The following is a 24943-nucleotide window of genomic DNA, read 5'->3' as shown; positions in this document are numbered from 1 at the left end:
AGTATCTTCAGCCTTGTAAATGTCGGACTTAACACAGGCAAAATTGACCAAGTTGTACAATAATGCTATTGCTCATTTCTTCTAAACCAGTACAGACTGAGACTGAGTTATGTACCAGCAGAAACCACAGGATCTTAAGCACCTTGTGAATGTCCAAAGCAGATATCCATTATGTCTCTGATTCTCCCAATGACAGACGACTTTAGGATGATTCAAATGTGGGTGATCTTATGAAGCGCGTTGGGTGAAGTTTGTAAACAAACATAAAGTGATTCATTGTGTTATAAATACCTAGTTCATGGTTCATAGTAATATTTTAGAGATTTTTAGTGCTGCGAAGGTTAAGGTTTAACTGTAGAAAATGAAATAAATGCAATTAGCTTGAAAACTATCTTCGCAGGGAAAACCTTTTCCAAAAACCAGAAATAAAATCATGTTGTTTTTAAAACGCTAATGAAGTTTGGAAGGGTAAGACCATACCTACTGCATATTTGTCTGATAGACATCCATTCTTTCTGTGGTAGAGGAAGTTTTTGTTATATTTAAGAAAACTACCAAGAGCAACACAGTTGTATGAAAATGGTATGCCTGCTTAAGCATCGAGCCCAATACTGATGAATTGAAAGGACTACATGAAAGCTAACATGCAGGGGCAGCAAGCAATTAGGAAGGAAAATGGTATGTTGGCTTTCATTGCAAGATGATTTGACTACAGGAGCAAATAAGTCTTGCTGCAACTGTATATAGCCTTGCTGAGACTGCTTCTGGAGTATTGTCCTGGCCAAAATTCATCCCTCAAGCAACGCCACCAAAAAAAGTGGCATTTATCCTGCTGTTTGTGGGAACTTTTGCAAAAAATGGTCTTGAAATCTTTGGGAGACCCTGAGGATGTTAAAGCTGCTAGAAATGCTAGAAGTTGCAATGATTAATGGATTGGTCTTGAGACTTGTGCAGTCATAACAGTTCAGTATCAGATTCCCTCATTGGCCAACTAGAAAAAAAACATATACAGTTTGTTGAGAACCCTAGAAAATGGAAGTTCCAGTTTGTTTCCTGGACTCTAGCTGGAAGAACAATTGGCCTCAATATTCTAGTGCAGGGTAAAATGGCTTGCTGAAATATTAAGAATGGCCACTTAAGTGAGATACCAGCGAGCTTTGTGGAGCTGTACCACAGCAAGTAGAAGGAAAAAAATTGGCCAAGTTATTTTTAAATCATCTCTGTACAACATAGTATAAGTTTGTTATAGATATCAACTTTTAAACAGTTATTGAATAGTTTATTCTTCAGGTTCCCAGCAAGAAGGCCAATTACTTTATCAAAAGCTGGCTTAAGTTGAGTACCTGTTCCTCTCCATTCCCTCTAGTAACATGCTAACTGTGGCAAGAAAGTAGATCCTATTTCTAGGCTCTTGCTTATGCTACTCTTAAGCTGGACACCAAAATTTGCAGATGTGAAATCTGATGATCTCTTTTTTGTTTTCCTTTTCTCCCATCCCTTTCTCATTGTGGAGAAGTGCCTAGATCAGCCTGGCACCTCAACATGGAAACAAATTAGATTGGTAATTGATGGCGATGTGAGGGGGGAGGCAGGGGAGTGAATGGAAATGGCAGTTGCTCTCTAACCAGCTTGAAAAATAGCAGTTGTGTAATGTTCATACAGGGTCTGAATGTCAAATCACCATACTAGTGACATTAATAGTGACAGAACTCTCTTTGTCATTTCATGGACGTTTTTACAGCCTGTATTCACTCTGCACAGCTGCAGTGATTGTGACTATCAGCAGATTCCTTAACTAAGCAATAGAGTCAATTGTACTAAATTATTTTGAGTAGTGACTGACAAAACTATAGAATATAAGGTCTTTAAAATCCATTCCTTTTAGATTCACCTCCCATTTTTTCATCCTTTTATATCCTTTCGTGTTCCCTTTCTGTGACTGGGGAAGTGAGTGGTCTAACATGCTCACAGACTTATCAATGTTGATCTTGAGTGGCTTTTGGAAGGTATTCAATAGGAAAGTGGATTCATTCTACCCCTGACATCTGCCATTCACACTAAGCACTCCCAAGGCCTCACTTCTTTACTTCACCCCTCCTCCTCCACCTACCCATTCAAGGCTGTCCTGCTGAGATTGGAGCTTGCTGTGATGCTTTTGTGACTGTGACAGTATCTTGCCATAGAATGGTACAGTATCTTAGTGTTTCAAGGTGGTACTTTGTACAGCATAACTATTACTATATGTTGGATCACAAAGTGAAATCGCAAAGGTTAAGGTTTCACAATTGAAACCTATATATTTTGAGTTTCAAATGTTTTTCTTTGCCTCCTACCTTTAGGTGTATCAGTGCTCGACCAGGAGAGATAGGAATGGATGTCACTAGCCGATGTACACTTGGTGACCCCAACAAATTGCCCGAGGGAGTACCACAACCAGCCAGGATGCCATTCGTATCGGATAAACACCCTCGGCAGACTTTAGAAGTGATCAACCTCCTGAGGAAGCACCGGGAACTTTGCGATGTGGTGCTTGTTGTGGGCGCAAAAAAGATCTATGCACACCGAGTGATCCTGTCGGCCTGTAGCCCTTACTTTCGAGCCATGTTCACAGGTGAGCTTGCAGAAAGCCGGCAGACAGAGGTGGTGATCCGCGACATCGATGAACGGGCCATGGAGCTGCTTATTGACTTTGCTTACACATCTCAGATAACGGTAGAGGAGGGGAACGTGCAGACCTTGCTGCCAGCTGCCTGCCTTCTGCAACTGGCTGAGATTCAGGAGGCATGCTGTGAGTTTTTGAAGAGGCAACTTGATCCCTCCAACTGTCTGGGAATCAGAGCTTTTGCTGACACCCACTCCTGCAGAGAACTTTTGCGGATTGCTGACAAATTCACTCAGCACAACTTTCAAGAGGTAAGGTTAATGAAAAGAAGCAAGGCCCACGTGACTTCAATGTAATTAAACTTGAGCAGTTTAAGCAGTAACCATCATGGGGCTGCAGTAGTTATATTAATCCAAATTCAACAATTGCATATTCGTGTTGCAACAAATGTTGATGCCATTTATTTAATATTAATATATTGTATTTATTCAGTTTCTTTGCAGGTTGGAACTTTTTAGAAAGGAAAGGAGGTGGGAGCAAATTATTTTATTCCTTGAAAGTCAGTTGAACATCACAAAAGTAATAAGAATTTTACAACTGGCTTATCGATTTATTCAATAATCTTAATTGGTAATGAAAACAGAAGACTTGACCTTGGTCAAAATTCTACATTTGTGTCTCCTGTAAATTGCTTTCAGAGGACGAGTAATTCATATGTCTCCTCACCTAGTATTGTTAAAAGGACAGGCAATTTACTCCCAGTGCTCTATGAATGGTCTTCTCCGGTTTCTCCTGAATGTTACTCTGCCTTCCAATTTTTGCTCTCCTCTCCGCAGCAGTGTGACTGGGAACTCAGAAAATAGTAAGATCAAGTCCATGACTCTCATCATTGTCTTGCTGCATGTTGGTGCTCCAAACTGCCGTTGTGTTCTTTGCCTCTGAACATGTTAGGATGGTCCACTAGTATTGGCATGATCTGATAGTGAGGGTATAGGTTTGTGTCCATGATTGCCCATTGAGTTTCCAGTCTTAGGTATGCTATCTGTTTTCTTCCCTCATTTTAACACAATGATGAGCAAGAGCCATGTGGAATAGGGAAGGGAAATTGAAGATTGACCCTCTCTGGGGTGCTTGGGTATCTTTGAGTGGCTGGGAAAGAATATCTTTAGCATAAACTATAGCACATACTGGCTCTCTTGTTTAGGAAAATGTTACAGTGAAATCTGAGCATAGGAGTGGGTACGGATGAAAGGGAGCACATGGTAGAATTTATTCTAATCCATTAGACACCTATTATAGAATGCGAAGCACAGAGATCTAAGGCTCATTTGAAATTCCAAGACCCCAAATGAATCTGAAGAATGCCTACTTTTGTGTCAATGATTTAATTTGGGGAAGGTGTTCCAACCTTATGCACATGTAATTCAGAACTGACATAGGAACCTCACTTGTAATTCAGGCTTTAGAGCTGTTGAATAGACTACTTAGCAGTTTTGGTATTGAAAAAATAATTACTGTCCCCTTGTCTTTATATCTATTCACATTTGGCTTTTAATTTATCCTCTTTCTGAGGTCTTCATGGCTTCATGTTGAGAGCAGGCCTGTGATGCCTTGTTGAAATGGTCAGTCTTGATCTGTGAGCCCAGATGGAAAATTCTCATGAAATATTCGTGTTTTTCCTCCTCCAGCCAAAGCTATTGAAAACAGGAAGGGGGGACCTTTTTCTCTCAAGTTGGGTGGAGAATGGGTATATGTATTAAGCTTTGCAATTTTTTTCCCATCCTTCACTGCTTTTGTGGTTGAGACAAGAATGTAGAGATCAAACCTGGGCCATTTTTGAATGTGACCTCCATTGTTCACGTCAAATCACTGCGGCATCAAAACTAGTCAAAATGATCACACAAAAAGGACACACGGATCAAAGGTTTAACACTGAAAATAATGCTCTTTGTGTGACAGGACAGGTAATAGGATGTGAAAAGGTCACCAGCATACCTTTCTGTATTTTAAACCTCACACCTGGCCATTTCAATATGTAATAGATTTTAATGTTTGAGTTCTGATGAAGTGAACCACAGAATTTTTACAATGCAGGAGGAGGCCATTTGGCCCATCGTGTCTGCACCGACTCTCCAAAGGAGCATCAAGACTTAGTGCCATTCTCCTGCTTTCTCCCCATATTGTTGCACCTTGTTTCTATTCAAATAATGATCTATTGCCTTCTTGAATGCCTCGATTGAACCTGCTTCCATCACACTTCTAGGCAGTGCATTCCAAACCCTAATTAGAGTTATAGAGGTCTACAGCACAGAAAAAGGCCCTTCGGCCAATCAAATCTGCACTGGTCAAGCAAGTACCTAGCTATTCTAATCCCATTTTCCAGCGCTAGGCCCTTGTATGCCATGGCATCACAAGTGCACATCCAAATACTTCTTAAATGATTTGAGGGTATCTGCCTCTACCACCCTTTCAGACAGTGAGTTCCAGATTCCCACCACCCTCTGGGTGAAAAAATTCTTGCTCACATCCCCTCTAAACCTCCTGCCCCTTACCTTAAATCTATGCCCCTGGTTATTGATCCCCCACCAAGGGGAAAAGTTCCTTCCTGTCTACCCTATCTATGCCCCTCATAATTTTATACACCTCAATCATGTCACCCCCTCAATCTCCTCTGCTCCAGGGAAAATAACCCCAGTCTATCCAATCTCTCCTCATAACTAAAACTCTCCAGTTTATAGAATTAACTCTATAACTCTAATTAGGGTTTGGAATGCACTGCCTAGAAGTGTGGTGGAGGCATTTTCAATCGAGGCATTCAAGAAGGCAATAGGTAATTATTTGAATAGAAACAAGGCGCAACAGTATGGGGAGAAAGCAGGAAAGCAGGCAACATCCTGGTAAATCTCCTCTGTACTCTCTCTAGTGCAATCACATCCTTTCTATAATGCGGATTCCAGAACTGCACGTAGTACTCTAGCTGTGGCCTAACCAGCGTTTTATACAGTTCTAGCATAACCTCCCTGCTCTTATATTCTATACCTTGGCTAATAAAGGCAAGTGTTCCATATGCTGCCTTAACCACCTTATCTACCTGTCCTGCTATCTTAAGGGACCGGTGGACATGCACGTCAAGGTCCCTCTGATCCTCGGTACTTCTCAGGATCCTACCATTCATTGTATATTCCCGTGCCTTGTTTGTCCTGCCCAAGTGCATCACCTCACACTTATCCAGATTAAATTCCATTTGCCACTGATCAGCCCATCTATATCATCTTGTAACCTAAGGCTATCCTCCTCACTATTTACCACCCCACCAATTTTCGTGTCATCTGCGAACTTACTGATCAGCTCTCTGACATTCAAGTCAAAATCGTTTATAAATACCACAAATAGCAAGGGACCCAACACCTATCCCTGTGGAACCCCCCTGGAGACAGGCATCCAGTTACAAAAACACCCCTCAACCATCACCCTCTGCTTCCTGCCTCTCAGCCAATTCTGGATCCAATTTGCCAAATTGCCTTGGATCCCATGGTCTTTTACCTTTGTTATCAGTCTCCCATGCAGGACCTTATCAAAAGCCTTGCTAAAGTCCAAGTAGACTATGTCAAATACATTGCCCTCATCTACATACCTGGTCACCTCTTTGAAAAATTCAATCACATTGGTCAGCCATGACCTCCCCTTAACAAAACCATGCTGACTGTCCTTGATTAATTCCTGCCTCTCCAAGTGTAAAGTAATTCTGTCCCTCAGAATTGCTTCCAATAGTTTCCCCAGTACTGAGGTTAGACTGACTGGCCTGGTTTACCCTGCCCTCCCTTCTTGAATAACGGTATCACATTGGTTGTCCTCCAGTCCCCTGGCAGCTCTCCTGTGGCTAGAGAGGTATGAAAATTATTGCCAGCGCCCCTGCTATCTCTTCCCTTGCCTCACTCAGCAGCCTGGGATACATAGAAACTAGGAGCAGGAGTAGGCCATTTGGCCCTCCGAGCCTGCTCCACCATTCATTATGATCATGGCTGATCATCCAACTCAATAGCCTGCTCCCGCTTTCTCCCCATGCCCTTTGATCCCTTTCGCCCCAAGAGCTATTTCTAACTCCTTCTTGAAAACATACAATGTTTTGGTCTCAACTACTTTCTGTGGTAACGAATTCCACAGGCTCACCACTCTTTGGGTGAAGAAATTTCTCCTCATTTCAGTCCAAATGGTCTACCCCGTATCCTCAGACTGTGACCCCTGGTTCTGGACTCCCCCACCATCGGGAACATCTTTCCTGCATCTACCCTGTCTAGTCCTGTTAGAATTTTATAGGTTTCTATGAGATCCCCCCTCATTCTTCTGAACTCCAGCGAACATAATCCTAATTGACTCAATCTCTCCTCATATGTCAGTCCCACCATCCCAGGAATCAGTCGGGTAAACCTTCGCTGCACTCCCTCTATAGCAAGCACATCCTTCCTCAGATAAGGAGACAAAAACTGCACGCAATATTCCAGGTGTGGTCTCACCAAGGCCTTGTACAATTGCAGCAAGACATCCCTGTTCCTGTACTCGAATCCTCTGGCTATGAAGGCCAACATACCACTTGCCACCTTTACTGCCTGCTGCATCTGCATGCTTACCTTCAGCGACTGGTGTACAAGGACATCGAGGTCTGGTTGCACATTCCCCGCTCTTAATTTATAGCTATTTAGATAATAACCTGCCTTCCTGTTTTTGCTACCAAAATGGATAACCTCCCATTTATCCACATTATACTGCACCTGCCATGCATTTGCCCACTCACTCAGCTTGTCCAAATCACACTGAAGCATTTCTGCATCCTCCTCACAGCTCACCCTCCCCTCCCACCCAGCTTTGAGATATTACATTTAATTCCCTCATCTAAATCATTATATATTGTGAAAAACTGAGGTCCCAGCACCGATCCCTGCACCCCACTAGTCACTGCCTGCCATTTGGAAAAAGACCCGTTTATTCCTACTCTTTGTTCCATGTCTGCCAACCAGTTTTCTATCCATCTCAATACAATACCCCCAATCTCATGCGCTTTAATTTTACATGCCAATCTCTTATGTGGGACTTTGTAGAAAGCCTTCTGAAAGTCCAAATAAACCACATCCACTGGATCCTCCTCATCAACTCTACTAGTTGCATCCTCGAAAAATTCCAGTAGATTTGTCAAGCATGATTTCCCTTTCATAAGTCCATGTTGACTCTGTCCGATTCTGCCACTGTGTTCCATGTGCTCAACTATTAAATCTTTTATAATGGACTCTAGGACTCGCCCCACTACCGATGTCAGGCTGACTGGTCTATAATTCCCGGTTTTCTCTCTGCCTCCCTTTTTAAATATTGGAGTTACATTAGCTACCCTCCAATCTGTAGGAACTGTTCCAGTGTATATAGAATCTCAGAAGATGACCACCAGTGCATCCACTATTTCAAGGGCCACTTCCTTAAGTACTTCCTTAAGTAGATTATCAGGCCCCAGGATATCAGCCTTCAATCCCATCAATTTCCCCAACACCATTTCCCTACTAATACTGATTTCTTTCAGCTCCTCCCTCTCACTAAATCCTGCGTTCCCCAACATTTCTCGTATGTTATTAGTGTCCTCCTTTGTGAAAACAGAACCAAAGTGTGTATTTAGTTGGTCAGCCATTTCTTTGTTTCCCATTTTAAATTCCCCTGTTTCTGATTGTGAGGGACCTACATTTGTCTTCACCAATCTTTTTCTCTTCACATACCTATAGAAACTTTTACAGTCGGTTTTTATGTTCCCTGCAAGCTTACTGTCATATTCTATTTTCCCCTTCTTAATCAATCCCTTGGTACATTTCATCCGGGCCTGCAGAATTATCTACTTTTAAGCTTGCCAGACCACATAGAACCTCCTTCCTTTCTATGCTAATTTCTTCAATTATATCACAGTCCTTCTGCCTGATTTCCATACCCACATCGTCCATTTCACTTGTGAACACCAACACAAAGCATTCATTTAGAACACTACCTACATATTCCAGCTCCGTATAGAAATTACCACTATGGTCCTTAATGGGCTCTACTCTTTCCCTAGTTATCCTCTTACTCTTAATGTACTTGTAAAATAACTTTGGATTTACTTTATTTTACCTGCCAATGTTTTTTCATGCCCCCTTTTTGCTCTTCTAATTTCCTTTTTAAGTTCCCCCTACACATTCTATACTCCTCTAGGGCTTCCACTGTTTTGAGTCCTTGGTATCTGCCATAAGTCTCCCTTTTTTCTTTATCCAATCCTGTATATCCCTCGACATCCAGGGTTCCCTAGATTTGTTGGCGCCACCCTTTGTCTTTACTGGAATTTGTTGTCCATGTACTGTCCCTATTTCCTTCTTGAATGAGTCCCACTGCTCTGACGCAGATTTACCTAAAAGTAGTAGCCTTATTCGTCAGCCTCCTTGCATTAAAATAAATACCATCCAACCTTGCCAAACTCCCTTGTGCCTTAACTGGCCTATAATTTCTATGCCTTCCAGACTCATTTGCCCTCTCTTCTAATTTTGGCTGTGCACCTCCTCCTGCTGAACCTCCTCTCAGGATCCCATCCCTCTGCCAAGTTAATTTAAGCCTTCCCCAACAGCAGTAGCAAATCTCCCCGCAAGGATGTTGGTCCCATTTCGGGTCAGGTGCAAGCCGCCCGCCTTGTACATGTCCCACAACCCCCAGAAACGGTCCCAATGTCCCAGAAATCTCAAGCTTTCCCTCCTGTACCATCTCTCCAGCCACACATTCATCTAGACTAACCTATTTCTATACTCATTAGCGCGTGGCATCGGAAGTAATCCAGAGATTACTACCTTTGAGGTCCTGTTTTTTAATCTGTTTCCTAGCTCCCTAAATTCTGCTTGCAGGACCTCACCCCTCTTCCTACCTCTGTAGTTGGTACCAATATGTACCACGATCTCTAAAGCCCTCCCTCTTTAGAATGCCCAGCAGCCGTTCAATGACATCCTTGACCCTGGCATCAGGGAGGCAACATACCATCCTGGAGTCACATCTACGGCTGGAGAAATACCTGTATGTTCCCCTCACTATCAAGTCTCCTACCACTATTGCTGTTTCCCTTTTTCCTGCAGCTGAGCCACTCACAGTGCCATGGGCGTGGCTGCACTCCCCAGAGGAACCGTCATTCTCAACATTTTCCAACACTGAGAAATGGTTCTCGAGCAAGATGCACCTACTCGCTGTGCAAAAACGTTTCTTCTCACCTCGCCTTTGCTTCTTTTGCGAAACACTTTAAAAGTATGCCCTCTGGTTCTCGATCCATTTACAAGTGGGAACAGTTTCTCCCTGTCTACTCTGCCCAGGCCCCTCACGATTTTGAAAACATCTATCAAGTCTTCTCTTAGCCTTCTCCTCTGCAAGGAAAACAGCCTCAACTTCTCCAATCTTTCCTCATAATTGAAATGTCTCATCCCTGGAATCATTCTTGTAAACCTCTTCTGCACTCTCTCCAATGTGGTCACATCCTTCCTATCGTGTGGCATCCAGAACTGTACATAATATTCCAGCTGAGGTCTAACTAGCGTCTTATATAAGCTCAGCATAAACTCCCTGCTCTTGTACACTATGCCCTTATTAATAAAGCCTAGAATACTGTTTGCTTTATTAACTGCTCTCTCCATCTGTCCTGCTACCTTAAATGATCCATGCAGATATACACCCAGGTCTCTCTGCTCCTGCATACCCTTAAGTATTTTACCCCTTATTTTATATTGTCTCTCCATGTTATTCCTACCCAAATGAATCACCTCACACTTCTCCACATTGAATTTCATCTGCCATCTATCTGCCCACTCCACCAACTTGTCAATCTCCTTTTGAAGTTCCATACTGTCTTCACAGTTTACAATGCTTCCAAGTTTTGTATCATCCGCAAACTTTGAAATTGTCTCCTGCCCACCAAGATCTAGATTATTAATATATATGAGGAAAAGCAAGGGGAACTCCACTACGAACCTTCCTTCAGCCTGAGAAATATACATCGACCATTACCCTGTTTCCTATTGCTCAGCCAATTTTACATCCATGTTGCTGCTGTCCCTTTTATTCCATGAGCTATAACTTTTCTCATAAGGTTTTTGTGTGGCACTCTTTCAAATGTCTTTTGAAAGTCCATGTACACCACATCAGCAGCATTACCGTCATCAACTCTCTGTTACCTCTTCAAAAAAACTCCAAGTTAGTTAAACATTATTAAGAAATCCTACCATGTAAGAAATTCTACCATGTAGAAATCCTTTAGAAATCCATGCTGACCCTTCCCAATCAACCAACAATTTTTCCATGTGACCACTAATTCTATCCCAAATAATTATTTCTAGAAGCTTCCCCACTGAAGCTTCCCGAAGTTAAACTGACTGGTCTGTAATTGCTGGGCTCATCCCTATAACCATTTTTGAATAAGGGCGTATTTGTTTGCAATTCTCCAGTCCTCTGGCACCTCCTCACAGTCTAGGGAAGACTGAAAGATTATGGCCAATGCCCTTGAAATTTCCACTCTTCTTTACTTCAGTATCCATGGATGCATCTCATCCGGTGCCTTGTCAGCCTTGAGTACGGATAGTTCATCCAACACTTCCTCCTCATCAATTTTGAATCCTTCTAGTGACAGAGTTTCCTCCTCTGTCACCATGGCCTGGGTGGTATTTGCTTCCTTGGTAAAGACAGATGCGAAGTATTCATTTGACACCTCAGCCATGCCCCCTGCCTCCATGTGTAAATCCCCTTTTTGGCCCCTAATGGGTGCTACTCCTCCTTTTACTGCCCTCTGACTATTTATGTGCCTGTGGAAGACTTTAGGATTCCCCTTGATGTTGGCTGTCGGTCTTTTCTCATGATCCCTCTTTGCTTCTCTTATTTGCTTTATTGCTTCCCCTCTGAAACTTCTGTATTCCACTTGGTTCTCAGTTGTAGTTTCTACCTGATACCTGTCATAAGCACACTTTTTCCTCTTTATCTTTATTTGTATCTTTTTTACCCATGGAGTTCTGGATTTGTTTGCCTTACCTTTCCCTTTTGAGGGAATATACCTTAACTGTGCCTGAACCATTTCTTCTTTGAAGGTGGCCCATTGTTCAGCCTTTGGTTCCAGTCTATTCGGCCCAGATCCGTTCTTGCCTCATTGAAGTCGCTTTTCCCCAGTTAATTATTCTTACTCTGCATTGCACAATGTTCTTTTCTACCATCATCCTAAACGGGTTGCAATACAATGATTACTGTCTCCTAAATGCCCCCCACTGATACTTGATCTGTTTGGCCCACTTCATTTTCAAGATCCAAGTCCAACAGTGCATCCTTTCTTGTTAGACTGTACACATACTGCTGTAGAAAATTCTCCTGAACACAGATTAGGTACTCTTGCCCCTCTCCACCCTTTACACTACCACTATCCCAGTATACATTTGGGTAATTAAAGTCCCCCATTATAATTACTCTATAATGTTTGCATCTCTCTGTAATTTCACTGCCGATTTGTTCCTCTGCATCCTTCCCATTGGTCGGCGGTCTGTAGACTACACCGAGCAATGTAATTGCACCCTTTTTGTTACTTAGCTCCAGCCAAGTTGATTCTGTCCTTGAAACCTCTGGGACACCCTCTTTTTCCAACAATGCAGTGTTCTCCTTAACCAATACTGCCACCCCTCCTCCTTTTCTTTCTTTCCTATCTTTTTTGAACATCTTGTATCCAGGAATATTTAACACCCAGTCCTGTCCTTCCTTGAGCCAGCCCTCTGTTATTGCCACAACATCATATTTCCACATGGCAATCTGCACCTGTAACTCCCCAGTCATATTTGCTATACTCCATGCATTCACATACATGTACACTAGTCCTGATTTAGACTTCATGACTTTGTCCCGTACTCCAACTCCACCTACTAACTTAATATTCTCTATACTAGTGCTATCTGTGTCTCCCAGTATTTTGTGCATCCTGGTATTCCTCTCTAATACTCTCTCCTGGTTCCCACACTCCTGCCAAGTTAATTTAAAGCCCGCCCCCCAACAGCACAAGCAAAATGCCCTGCGATGAACTCAGTCCTGGCTCTGCTCAAGTGCAACCCGTCCGACTTGTACAGGTACCATCTTCCCCAGAGCTACTGCCAGTGTCCCAGGAATCTAAAGCCCTCCCTCCTGGACCATCTTTCCAGCTATGCATTCACCTGCATTTTCCTCCTACTTCCGTACTCACTTGCACGTGGCACTGCAAGCAATCTAGAGATTACGGCATTTGAGATTCTGCTTCCTAATTTTTGACCCAACTCCCTAAATTCTGATCGCAGGACCGCATCCCCCCTTCCTACCTGAATCATTGGTACTAATATGAACCATGATCTTTGGCTGATCACCCTGCCAAGAAGAAGGTCCTGTAGCCGCTCGGTGACACCCTTGACCCTGGCACCAGGGAGGCAACATACCATCCTGGAGTCACATCTACAGCCGCACTATTAGTTTTTATCTTGTTAGTTTGCAGGTGATGGTCGACTGCAATATATTTCCAGCATTTTCTGTTCTGATTTCAGCCCTTGAATTTCTGTTAAATATAATTGGGCTTTACGTGGAGAACTGGATTGTTGCTTACAGATGGTACTTTTTGGAAAGGTCAGCTTTCAGTTTAGATTTGGCTTGGACCCAGTGTTTAGGTATTTTGAGATGTGCTATATGTTCTCATTAAAGGTAAAATGTTGCCCAGGCAGAAATGCAGTACTCACATTTCACAGGGTCCTTAAGAGGATTCCTCCAATGGTGGGTTGAACTCAGTATGAACAATCTGCAGTGCTGGTGTGATTTGTAAGTGTCAACACTTGCTTTGTTGAAAGATGTACATTTTTAATTCAGTACTTATTTGTTATTAAAAAAAAGGTTACGTAAATATACTTATCTGCTTGGTCTTTCTATTCTTCTGCAGTAACGCATTCTTAATGTACAACCAAAGCTGTTCACCAATTGAGGGAATTGTTGGGGCTGAGGCATTTTATCTTAGTACTTCTATGATTGGTCGCTAATTATCAATGCACGAGCCATAGCTCTTTCTTTGTTGGCAGCAGGATTTGTTTCACAGCAGAAAGAAAACTTTGAAACTTGTTTCTATAGTTTCTTAGAATAATTCATTTCATTTTGCTAATTCTTTGAAACAAATGCTGTTGAAGTTTTTAATTTTGTTTATTTGTTTTGACGTTTACATTTGCCTCTTGGTACTGACACATTCCAATCCCAGGGTGTAAAGTTTGTTTGAGTATATCTGTTGTTTTACAATTGCTGATGACAGTATAATTTCAATTGCTAATAGCAAATCTAAAAATAAATCCTGCAACTTCTTCCAGTCTTTGGCCTGTTACCGATTCTTAAGATATCTTTTGGAAGGCTTCCAACACTGAGGTGGTAAGAGCTTTGAAGAACTTTCTGAAGTAGTTGCGAGATTTTAGAGTTTACTTTCCATTCAAAGCACAAGGGCAGGAAGTTTAGGATCAGGTTGATGCTGTGCTTCAGAAAACAGCAACAGTTTGCTTGCAAGATCAGTGAGTTGCTGGTGTTAATCAGAGCTCTCCAGTACTACTTCAAATACATCATTCCTTGTATGTGAGCTTAAACAGTGAGTGCTGACATTTTATTTGGCAGTGTGAGTGAAGGGATACCTTATCCACGATTGGCATTTGCACACAGACACTAATGATTGGCATTTGCACACAGATACTTCAGTGACAATTATTAGTTGATGATGAAGAACTTTTCCCTTTTCCCCAGGGATGCTATGCCTGACTGGCTGAGACTGGCTAACTTGTTCTCGAATATAATCTGTCTCACTCAGTACCACTTTAGATACCATTAAGTCAATTCTTTCCATCCGGCTTTAGTGTTGTACCAGATATTGAGTCCTGTGCTGAATGAGTTTGGAGACGTGTTTATTTTAACCTTTATTCTAATTATTCTATTATTAAAAGGAAGCAGTCCTAATGTAAGGGCTAGGAGTGGTTGACGTTATCTTGGCAAAAATACATTTGGTTCATAGTTTCACATGACAGAAGGAGGTCATTTCACCCATTGTGCCTCTGCCAGCTTTTTGGTGAAACTACCTTGCTCTTTGTTGTAGCTCTGCAGATTTTTCCTTTTCAGGTATATATCAATTCTCTTTTGAAGTTTCCTTTTGAATATGTTCACAATTTTTCAGGCAATGCACTCCAGATCATCAGAACTCTCTTCATAAAAGCCATTCTCCCTCAGTTCTTTTGGTCCCCTTTACCTTCTCTGCTCTAAGGAGAAAGATCCAAGCCTCTCTTGTCTCTCCACATAACTGAAATTCTTTATCCCCGAGACCATTCTACTCTGCACCATCCCCAAGACCTGGGCATTCTTCCTAAAGTGTGGTGACCAAAACTGAATACACTACTTCAACTGATGCTTAACTAGTGATTTATAAAAGTTTAGCATAACTCCCTTGCTTTTGTACTCTATCCTGTCACAACTCACTGGGGATAGCACGCTGCAATATTAAGCCTCACTGCTTCCCAAGCCACGACAAATTTGAAAAAGTTTGATTAACCCACCTAATTGCTTTATTTAGGTTAACAGAATATGAACACCAGGTTTGTAAACTTAATAAATAAGCAAAAGAAAGAAATATGAACTGCTAATTTCTAACCTATAACCTAAACTCTACCCCTTCTTAATTCCCTACACAGATACAAGACACACAAGACACACAAAAACATGGATTTTAAGGGTGGGATAAAACAATTCAATAGCACCAGTTCCAGAGTACAGGATTTGATGGGTTGATTTTGATCGGTGTCTTCCAAATTCCTTTCAGTTCTTGTTGATGACCATAAGGTGATCTTCGAACACCTTCAGTCCTTAGTTCACTTGTTGAGCTCCCAATGACTCTAATGGTGATTTTCCCCTTTTTCCTTCTTGACAGAGATTTTTAGAGAGAGAACAGGTTATGGAGATATGAGGAGAAAAAGCCAGCTAGCTATTATTGTAGGATTACTAGATTCTTACACACACAGGAGGCAGAGGTTTTAGGTCTTTTCCCTGTCAGGCTAGGAGCTATTCTGCTGCACTGGTCTCACACAAACTCTGGTCACTTGGTCAGGAGCCAATTAAAATGTTGCCAGGCAGTTCCCCATTAGACCAGCCGACGTCTCGGCACTACCCTGTCTTTCATGGTACACTCTATTCCAGGACAGCAACATTGTATATATCCCCCACACTGTTCCATTGTAATATTAATCCATAGTTCAACAGAAATAAAAAGGTATGTTCTTTACAACAGCCCAACAGAAATAAAAAGATATGTTCTTTACAATCCCAACATTTATAAAGCCTCAGATCTTAAATGTCTTATTCATAGCCTTATCAACTTAGCCTACCACTTTTAAAGATGTATGTAAACACCAGCTCATTCTATTCCTTTAAAATTGTGCCATTTAGTTTATATTGCCTCTCCTTATTCTTCCTCCCAAAACGTATCATTTCACACTTCTGAATTAAATTTAATCCTCATAGAAATACAGAAATTTGCTGCTCAGAAGGAGGCCACTTGGCCCATTGTCTTTGTGCTGTCTGATAGAACTTTTCGGCCTAATCCATTTTTTAGCTCTTGGTCTAGTGCTTTGTAGGTTATGGCACTTCTTGTGCATATCCAGATATTTTTTAATCTGATGAGGTTTCTACCTCTACCACCGATTCAGGTAGTGAGCTCCGACCTCCAATATGGGTTAGACAGATTTTTGACCTTCAAGGAAGTCAAAGGTTATGCGGGGGTGTGATGGTGGGAAAGAAAGTGGTTTTAAGGCCACAATCTGATCAACCATGATTTCACTGAATGGTGGAGCAGATCTGAACCGCCAAATGGCCCATTCCTACTCCTGTATCTTATGTTCATCAACCTCTGGATGAAAAGATTTTTTTTTCAACTCCCCTCTAATCCTGCTGCTAATTAGTTTAAATCTATACCCTTGGTTATTTACCTCTGCTCAGAGAAATTGATCCTCCTTATTCACTTTGTCAAGGCCCTTCATAATTTTACACACCTCAATTATATCTCCCCTCAGCTTCCTCTGTTCTAAAGAAAAGAACTGTAGCTTATCCAATCTTTCCTCAAAGCTAAAATTTTCTATTCCTGGCAATATTGTCATAAATCTCCTTTGTAATCACACTAGAGAGGGTACATCTAATGTGGTGACCAGAACTGTACGCAGTACTCCAGTTGTGACCTAACTGGTGTTTTGTACAGTTCAAGCGTAATCTCCATGTTCTTATATTCTGCTCCTCAGCTAATCAAGGAAAGTATCCCGTGTGCTGCCTTAACCACCTTACCTACCCATCCAGCTTTCATGGATTTATGGACATGCACCCCTGTTCCTCTACACTTGTCAATAACCCACCATTTACTGTGTATTCCTTTGCCTTGTTTTCTCTCTCCAAATGCATTATATCATATTTCTCTTGAGTCGCCACTTTCTTGCCAACCTGATCAGTCCATCTTCCTGCGGCCTACTGCTTTCTTCATCACTATCAACCAGATGGCCATTTTTTTGTGGAATCTGCAACTTTTTTGTCCCAAGCCTAAATCATTGTTGTGTATCACAAAAGCAAAGGACCTGGTACTCAGCATGTGGAATCCCATTGGAAATAGCCTTCCAGTCACACATACACCAGTTGACCATTACTCCTTCCTGCCACTGAGCCAGTTTTGGATCCAACTTGCCATTTTCTCTTTGCTGTGATAGGCATTTACTTCTCTGGCTAGTCATGGCTGCCTTTTCCTCCAGTCTGTCTGTTTAGCTTGTTATGATATGGCAGGTGCTAACTGCTGGGCTGACCAAATGCCAAAGGGAAACTTGGTCAACCTATCATAAAGATTTGCAATTTGTATTTTTATTATGAGATGGTATGTGTACTGAAGTCAGAAGTAAAGATTCCACTACCGCTTTTGGAGATTTAAAATATTAAATTAAAACATTTATTAACAAAAGAAAAGAAAACTTAAACACACAAGATTACAGTTACACAGTTAAGTTTAGTCTTATAACATTTCCCAAAAGATTTCTGCATAGCTAGACTCCCAAATAAACACCCTTTTCCAGGCGACAATCCATATAGATTCTTAATCTATAAACCATCCAGTAATACCGCTGGATGAGGTTTCATATTTTCTCTATTTGCCGCCGGGGCTCCTGGCCTGTCCGCCAACCTTAAGGTTGGACGGGCAAGTCCTTTAATTGGTTAAATGATCCTGTCAATGGCCTCAAGTGGCCATTGACAGGTCGGCGGGCCTGCAGCTGATCTTGCTGCACGCCCCCCGCCTTCCTGAAAATATAAATGGGGCGGGGTGATGTCAGGGGTTCCGCCCGATGTCATCCCGCGTCATTTTACGTGTCGGCGAGTGGGCCCCACCCCCTGCTTGCCGATGGCAAAATTCTGCCCATAATTGTTTAAATACATTTTGAAGATAATTCAATCCTCTGAGTTTTCTGTGTCTATCATTTCTGATTAAAATGTAAATACATAAATCCTCTTCTCTATCATGCAGAGTGGGGATATAGCTAAGGGATTGCTCTTTGCACGAGTTACAAGTGCACCCACTCGTCAAACAGATCAATACACATCACCATAGGGGATCCCAGTAAATACAATTATTGAAGACATCCATAAAGGAGGAAAAGGAATACTGAATTACTTGGGATCTATGTCAGGAGGTACTTAGCATACCTTGCATAAGACTATCCCTTTGAAGCTTAATTTCTCACATGATTATCTTTTGTATGAGACATCAGTATTGACTGATATGCTGCCACAGTTCCTGCAAGGAGCACTGTTCTAAATCCTTTTTGCTTGGAAGATTAAAATTCAAGTTTTCCTAAATGAACTTGCTTTTATTTCTATGCAAATGTTCTGATTGTAGTTTTTCTTTAACACATCTCTACTCAACCATCAATGGCTGGATCTGAAACCATTCCAGGCCCTACCCTCCAAGTCTTCTCCAAAAGCTTCATCTTGTTTCATTTTGACCTTAAAAAAATTGGTTAAAAAAAAATCTTTCACCTCATCTTTTGTCACCTCTCCTAACTTGTCTTCACTCGGTTTGAATTTTCACACACATGGTCATCCAGAAATTTATTCTTGTGTAATCTGATACAATAATTGTTGACAGGCTGTTTGACTTTAGGATGCAGTTAAGCGTTTTCTGTTTTCATCTGATATCCATAAATGTATATTTTTTAGCAAGATTATTGTATAGCAACTGAGTCGTATGTACAATAATTCCTGTTGGGAAATGTGTACTTGTGAATATCAAGTTCAACTTTTGGCAAATAGCTGCTGCTTTAGAATCTGAAATCTACAGCATGGAAAGAAACCATTTGGCCCATCATGTCCGTGCCAGCTTTGCATTGAATTTTAGCAAAATGAGTGGTTGAGGAATGCAGTTTTCTTGGTAGTGTGTACAATGGTGTAGTTATGGTACAAACTTATATACTTGTAAACTAGTGTGTGAATACAATTTATTTAATTTATTGATTGTATCATTGTGTGTTTTGGAGGATGTCTTGATTTGAGTAAATCTGTATGTGGCATACTGGTGTTGCTACTTGTGTCATAGTGATGAGATGTAGCATCCTCATGCTGGGTTCTCAATCTCGTAGAAACATAGATAATAGGAGCAGGAGTAAATAATTTGGCCCTTCAAGCCTGCTCTGCCAAACAGTATGATCATGGCTGATCCTCTATCTCAACGCTGCACTCCCACGCTCTCCCCATATTTCTTGATGCTTTTAGAGTCCAGAAATCTATTTCCTTCATAAATATATTCAGTGAATTAGCCTCCTGTGGTAGAGAATTCCACAGGTTCACCACCCTCTGAGTGAAGAAGCTCCTCCTTATCTCAGTCCCAAATGGTCTACCCTGCATCCTGAGACTGTGACCCCCTTGTTCTAGACCCCAAAGCCAGAGGAAACATCATTCCTGTATCTAGTCTGTCCATCCCTGTAAGAATTTTATGTGTTTTAATGAGATCTCCTCTCATTCTTCTAAATTCCAGTGAGTACAGGCCTAGTTGGCCCAATTTCTCCTCATATGACAGTCCTGCCATCCCAGGAATCAGCCTGTGAGCCTCTGCTGCACTCCCTCTACGGCAAGTATATCCTTTCTTGGGTAAGGAGATCAAAACTGCACACAGTACCGCAGGTGTGTTCTCACCAAGGCCCTGTACAGCTGCAGTAAGACATCCTTGCTCCTGTACTCAAGCCCTCTTGCAATAAAGGCCAACATACCATTTGCCTTCTTAACTGCTTGCTGCACCTGCATGCTTGCTTTCAGTGATTAGTCTTCAAGGAAACCCAGGTCTCTTTGTACGTCAACATTTCCCAATCACCATTTAAATAATACTCTGCCATTCTGTTTTTCCTACCGAAGTGGATAACTCCATACTTAGCCACGTTATACAGCATCTGCCATGTATTTGCCCACTCTCTCAACCTGTCCAAATCACCTTGAAGCCTCTTAACACCCTCCTCATCGCTCACATTCCCACAAAGCTTCATGTTGTCAGCCAACTTGGAAAGATTACATTTGGTTCCCTCATCCAAACCATTGATATGTTTTGAGAGTAGCTGGGGCCCAAACACTGATCCCTGTGGTACCCAGCTAGTCACTGCCTGCCACTCTGAAAAAGACTCATTTATTCCTACTCTGTTTCCTGTCTGCTAACCAATTCTCAATCCATGCCAATATATTACCCCCAATCCCATGTGCTTTAATTTTACATGCTAACCTCTTATGTGGGACTTTATCAAAGGCTTTCTGAAAATCCAGATACACCACATCCACTGATTCTCGCTTATCTATTCTGCTAGTTACATCCTCAACAAACTCTAGTAGGTTTGTCAAACATGTTTTCCCTTTTATATATCCATGTTGACTTTGCCTAACCCTGTTGATATTTTCTAAGTGTGCTGTTATCACATTCTTCATAATAGACTCTATCATTTTCCCTACTGCTGATATTAGGCTAATTGGTCTTTAATTTGCTGTTTTCTCCCTCCTTTTTTAAATAGTGGGGTTACATTTGCCATCCTCCAATCTGCCAGGACTGTTCTAGAACCTACAGAATTTTGGAAGATGACAACCGATGCAGCCACTATTTCCATGGCCACTTCCTTTAGTACCCTGGGATGTAGATTCTCAGGCCCTAGGGATTTATTGGCTTTCAGGCTTATTAATTTCTCCAGCACTATTGTTTTAGGAGTACTAATTTCCTTCAATTCCTCCTTCTCACTAGACTGTTGGAAGATGGAGGCAGCAAACCAACTGCCTGTCTACAGAGGAAGAGGGAAAATAAAATTGTTTTGTCGGTCTAAATTTTGCTTGTGCAACACTCTGGTTATACTTCACGTGACTTAGAGAGGCAAGGGAGAGCATATAGAGAGATTTATTCTGTGTGGTACCAATAACAAAATCAAACCCCATTCTTGATGGTTGTGTTTATGATTTTGTTATTCAAAGCATATAAGAGAAGCCTGTGCACAATTATTTATAAGATGGTAAGGGAAATAAATTATACATACATACTGTTTGACTGATCAGGGCACAGTGATGCTACAGAGCCATACAACCTGAATGGCCCTGAGTTCATTCCGTATTGTGCACTGAGTTAGCTATTTCCACCACAAGGCAATTAGCCTTACTGACTCTGGACCAAATGAGGGAAAACAAAACATAACAGGGATTTCAATTCCCAATGAAAATCCAGTAGCTCTTGTTGGACAGGATCAGACTCGGTTGTGATTCTTCTCACAGTCAATAAGTTTGCTGCCACTTGTTGCCTGGAATTGTACATGAAGAGCAGCTATTTGGGCAAGCTATCTGGAGCGCCTTGAGAATTCTTGCAGGGCTAGGAGTGAGGCAGTGTGGTGGGGGGCTAGGGAGGCTATTAGGGCAGAGGATGGGGTAGAAATAGAAGAAACCATGCAAGCAGAAATTTGGGTTAACGCTGCTCAGGAGCCATTTTTTTCCAATGACAATGTAGACTTTGTAGTCAAATAGATTAACTGAAATATTCAATATCCTCTTTTGATGTGATAGGGAACACTTTCTGTAGATGTATAACTTGTATTTTCAACTTGGCAGGAGTAAAGAGAGGTCTCCATTTTCAGAAAGCTGGCTTGCTTGTTCACCCATTTCCCCATGTGAAATCAAAATTCTTGAAATTCTAGATGAAGTTATATTTTGATTGATAGCAAACACTCCACTCCTGTGTTCCAGAGGGAGCTCTATCTATTTGCTGCTACTGAAAATTAAAAGGCTGAAGCATTTCAACTGAGAATATGTATTCCTTTTAAAAGCATGACTACTAAGTTCCTATCAGTCAGGGGGTGATGGGTTGTTTGAAGTATGTTGTAAATATTACTCCAACAGCTGTTAGCTTTAGAAAAAAGGATCTTTTTTGCTGAAAGAAAACTGGCATTGAAGGAAACTTCCTTTTTGAAGCAGTGTTGTGTACGTCCCACAACTCTTTGATAAAACCTACATTTTTTTTCTCCTCTTGCTTTAAGGTGATGGAGAGTGAGGAGTTCATGTTGTTACCAGCCAATCAACTTATTGATATAATTTCCAGTGATGAGTTGAATGTGCGGAGTGAGGAGCAGGTTTTTAATGCAGTCATGGCATGGGTCAAGTATAGCATTCAAGAGCGACGTCCGCAGCTTCCCCAGGTAAGTCATTATCCAGGTGTAAATCTGAATCCTTCGGTCTTGTTTGAGTCGGGTTTCAAAAGCTATAATTCAATTAAGGTAACAGTACTTTGTTCCAAGTTTCAGTGCAGCACAGAGCCATACTACATGACCCATTTATTTCAGCTTTAATTAGAATGTTGCTACTAATCCTCTGTCCTGAGCCAGCCATGTGTTGAAGTTACTAATGACCAGAATGTGAGAATGGATTTGAGCTGGGTCATTTTAAGTGAAGCGAATGCTTCAATATTTAAGGAAAATAAAATTTAAACACTCCATTGTAGTTTCAGGCAAGAAATGAAGACTTGCATTTTATATAGTACCTGTCATGATCTCAGGAGAACCCAAAGCACTTTGTTGTGAAATAATTTGATGAATTAAACCTCCTTCATCATAAACGCAGCTGAAATATTAAGTTCAAGATAATTCCACAGCAGTTGGCGCAGTTACCTTGAGTTGTGATGTAGCTAATCTCTTTTAGAGCATAAAAATTCCTGTTGTTTTCTTTTTTAAAACTTATCGCTAACTCATGTGGTTCTTCTCTGTTGAGAATGGGGACAGATGTCTTGCTGCCAGTTCTGTGGCAATGCAGTAATTTTTTATAACTACACCTTAGGACATGTACAAAACTGGTTGGAATAGCTTGTACTCTGATTTTTTTTTTTGATTATTCCTGTACCTGGCCCCCAGTTGGTTATTCGTTCTAGCATTGGCAGCATGGACAATGGCGGCATTCTGTATTATAAAACTGAATTAGGAACTGGATTTTCGGAAATCAGAAATCGGAATTGCAACCTATGGTACCACAAACCAGTGTCTAATCATCTTGCACCTTCATATGCCCTGGATTCTGTTTGTTTTAATGATTGAATTCAGCTACGTGAACCTGCTCCACTAATCTGAGCAAGCAATATTGGGTATTTTGCACAATGGCTTTTATCCTAGTTGGACAAATAGGTAATTGGGCATCCTAAGTTCTAATCATCATGTAAGTATGTGGATACTTTCAAAATCTTAGGCTGGTTGAGAAACTACTACTTAAAATACTTTCAATTATGAATTAACTCAGTTGTTCTGCATGCTTGAACCTGCAGTTGCCTGCATTCTTGGTTTCTTTCCCTGTCGGGCTTTCAGAGAAAGAGATTTTAGGGGTGATGTCAAACTTATTTTGTTGTAATTCTGAGCAGGCAGTCTCAGCGTGACATTGATAGAAACCAAAGCATAGATTTGGCTGTTCCACAGTTAGGGGATGTGGCTTAATGTGGACACCATCTAAAGAGGGAGTAACTTCACTTCAAAACGTAAACCAAAATCTTACTGACAGCAATTTATTTTCATTAACTTGTTAGATGTCCATATGAAACCTTGTTTAATGAAAATTGTCACTTCAGTTGAGACAATAACTGGGATTCATGACAGATGTCCTGATTCCTTCTGATATTGCTTTAGTTAACTATTGTTTGGCAATCTCGATGACTGATCACATTTGTTTAGAGTGTATCATGTTGTTTTTAATCTGTAAACCCAAATATCACTTGAGGTGAAAATAAATTGCAACACATTCAGAATTCAGGGTTGAAAAATATATCAGACTCTCAGCTAGCCAAATAGATAAGCAGGACTTTCCTTTTAAAATGCCCAGTTTGGCTGCCAAGTATCTGTCATGGTTTCCTGAAATGACACTTTTATTTTAGTCTTTCTTCTTTGGCTCTAGCTCCTCCCTAAAAAAAGCTGTCACCTTAAGTTATATATCAGGAAAGCCGATTTTACTGGACATCACTTGGTATTTAATTTGGACCCTGAAATCTGCTTTATCTATTTGTATAGGTGAATCAACCTTTATAGACTGTTTTTTGAGCAAACACATATATGGCACCTTGAATTTTGATAATTTTTTTGAGTTAATAAGCTTTAATATAAATTGACTGTAATAGGAAGATGTACTCAGAGAAAATGCAGGAATGAACATATATGCTAACACAGCTGAACATGATGATAAAATTCTTCTTTGGATGAACCACCCCCCAGTACAAATGCTCTTCTTCAATTTGTTTTTCTGTTTTATTATACTTTTTTTAAAACCATTGTTTGTGGTTCAGAATTTTAATAGGATAGCTTTGTGTTTATTTGAGTGTTCAAATCTACTTGTGAAATCCAGGGGTACTTATTAATTAAAGGAAATAAGTTTTACATTTATTGTTGCAATTACTGTCCCAAGAGCTTATGCTTGAGGTGTGGTTGTGAAATCTCAAATTCTAAATTAGAGATATTTGTTTTTAAACAAATGTTTGCTCTTTGCTCCTCCTATCAAATGCAAGTTTTCTGTTTTAACTTTTTTTTTCCCTGAAGTTAGCACTACTTCCTAGTAATCTTCTCTCTTCCTCAGCTTTACCACTTGCCTGAGCTGAGCAGATATTTCAAGACTTCAACCAACTCTGCTGCGGAGCCAGTTGCTAGGAGGAGCTAGATTGGGAATGGGGTTGGGGGCAGGGTGGTGGCGGCAAGGGACAAATAATTTGATCCCTGCCTGACACACCCCACAGTGACATTGTTGAGATTG

General features: G+C 41.1%; 2 protein-coding genes across 6 annotated transcripts in view; one reads left to right on the top strand and one right to left on the bottom strand.

The window, feature by feature from the left end:
* The window catches only part of klhl20 (kelch-like family member 20), a 90066-nt gene that overhangs the window by 26284 nt on the left and 38839 nt on the right, over nucleotides 1-24943 (top strand). For all 5 annotated transcript variants that reach the window (XR_005945480.1, XM_041207919.1, XM_041207917.1 and 2 more), the window contains 2 exons: nucleotides 2340-2913; nucleotides 22207-22365. Coding sequence is in view for 4 of the 5 variants with exons in the window: in XM_041207917.1 (XP_041063851.1) it covers nucleotides 2340-2913; nucleotides 22207-22365 (733 nt within the window). In the remaining variant the exon portion in view is untranslated. The remainder of the gene's footprint in view (nucleotides 1-2339; nucleotides 2914-22206; nucleotides 22366-24943) is intronic.
* Nucleotides 1-24943, bottom strand: part of ankrd45 (ankyrin repeat domain 45) — an 85944-nt gene that overhangs the window by 58079 nt on the left and 2922 nt on the right. The window lies entirely within an intron of this gene.

Source organism: Carcharodon carcharias, chromosome 16 (assembly GCF_017639515.1).
Source record: "Carcharodon carcharias isolate sCarCar2 chromosome 16, sCarCar2.pri, whole genome shotgun sequence".
NCBI lineage: Eukaryota > Metazoa > Chordata > Chondrichthyes > Lamniformes > Lamnidae > Carcharodon > Carcharodon carcharias.
The sequence above is the reverse complement of the archived record's forward strand: the minus strand, read 5'-3'. Positions and strand labels throughout refer to the sequence as shown.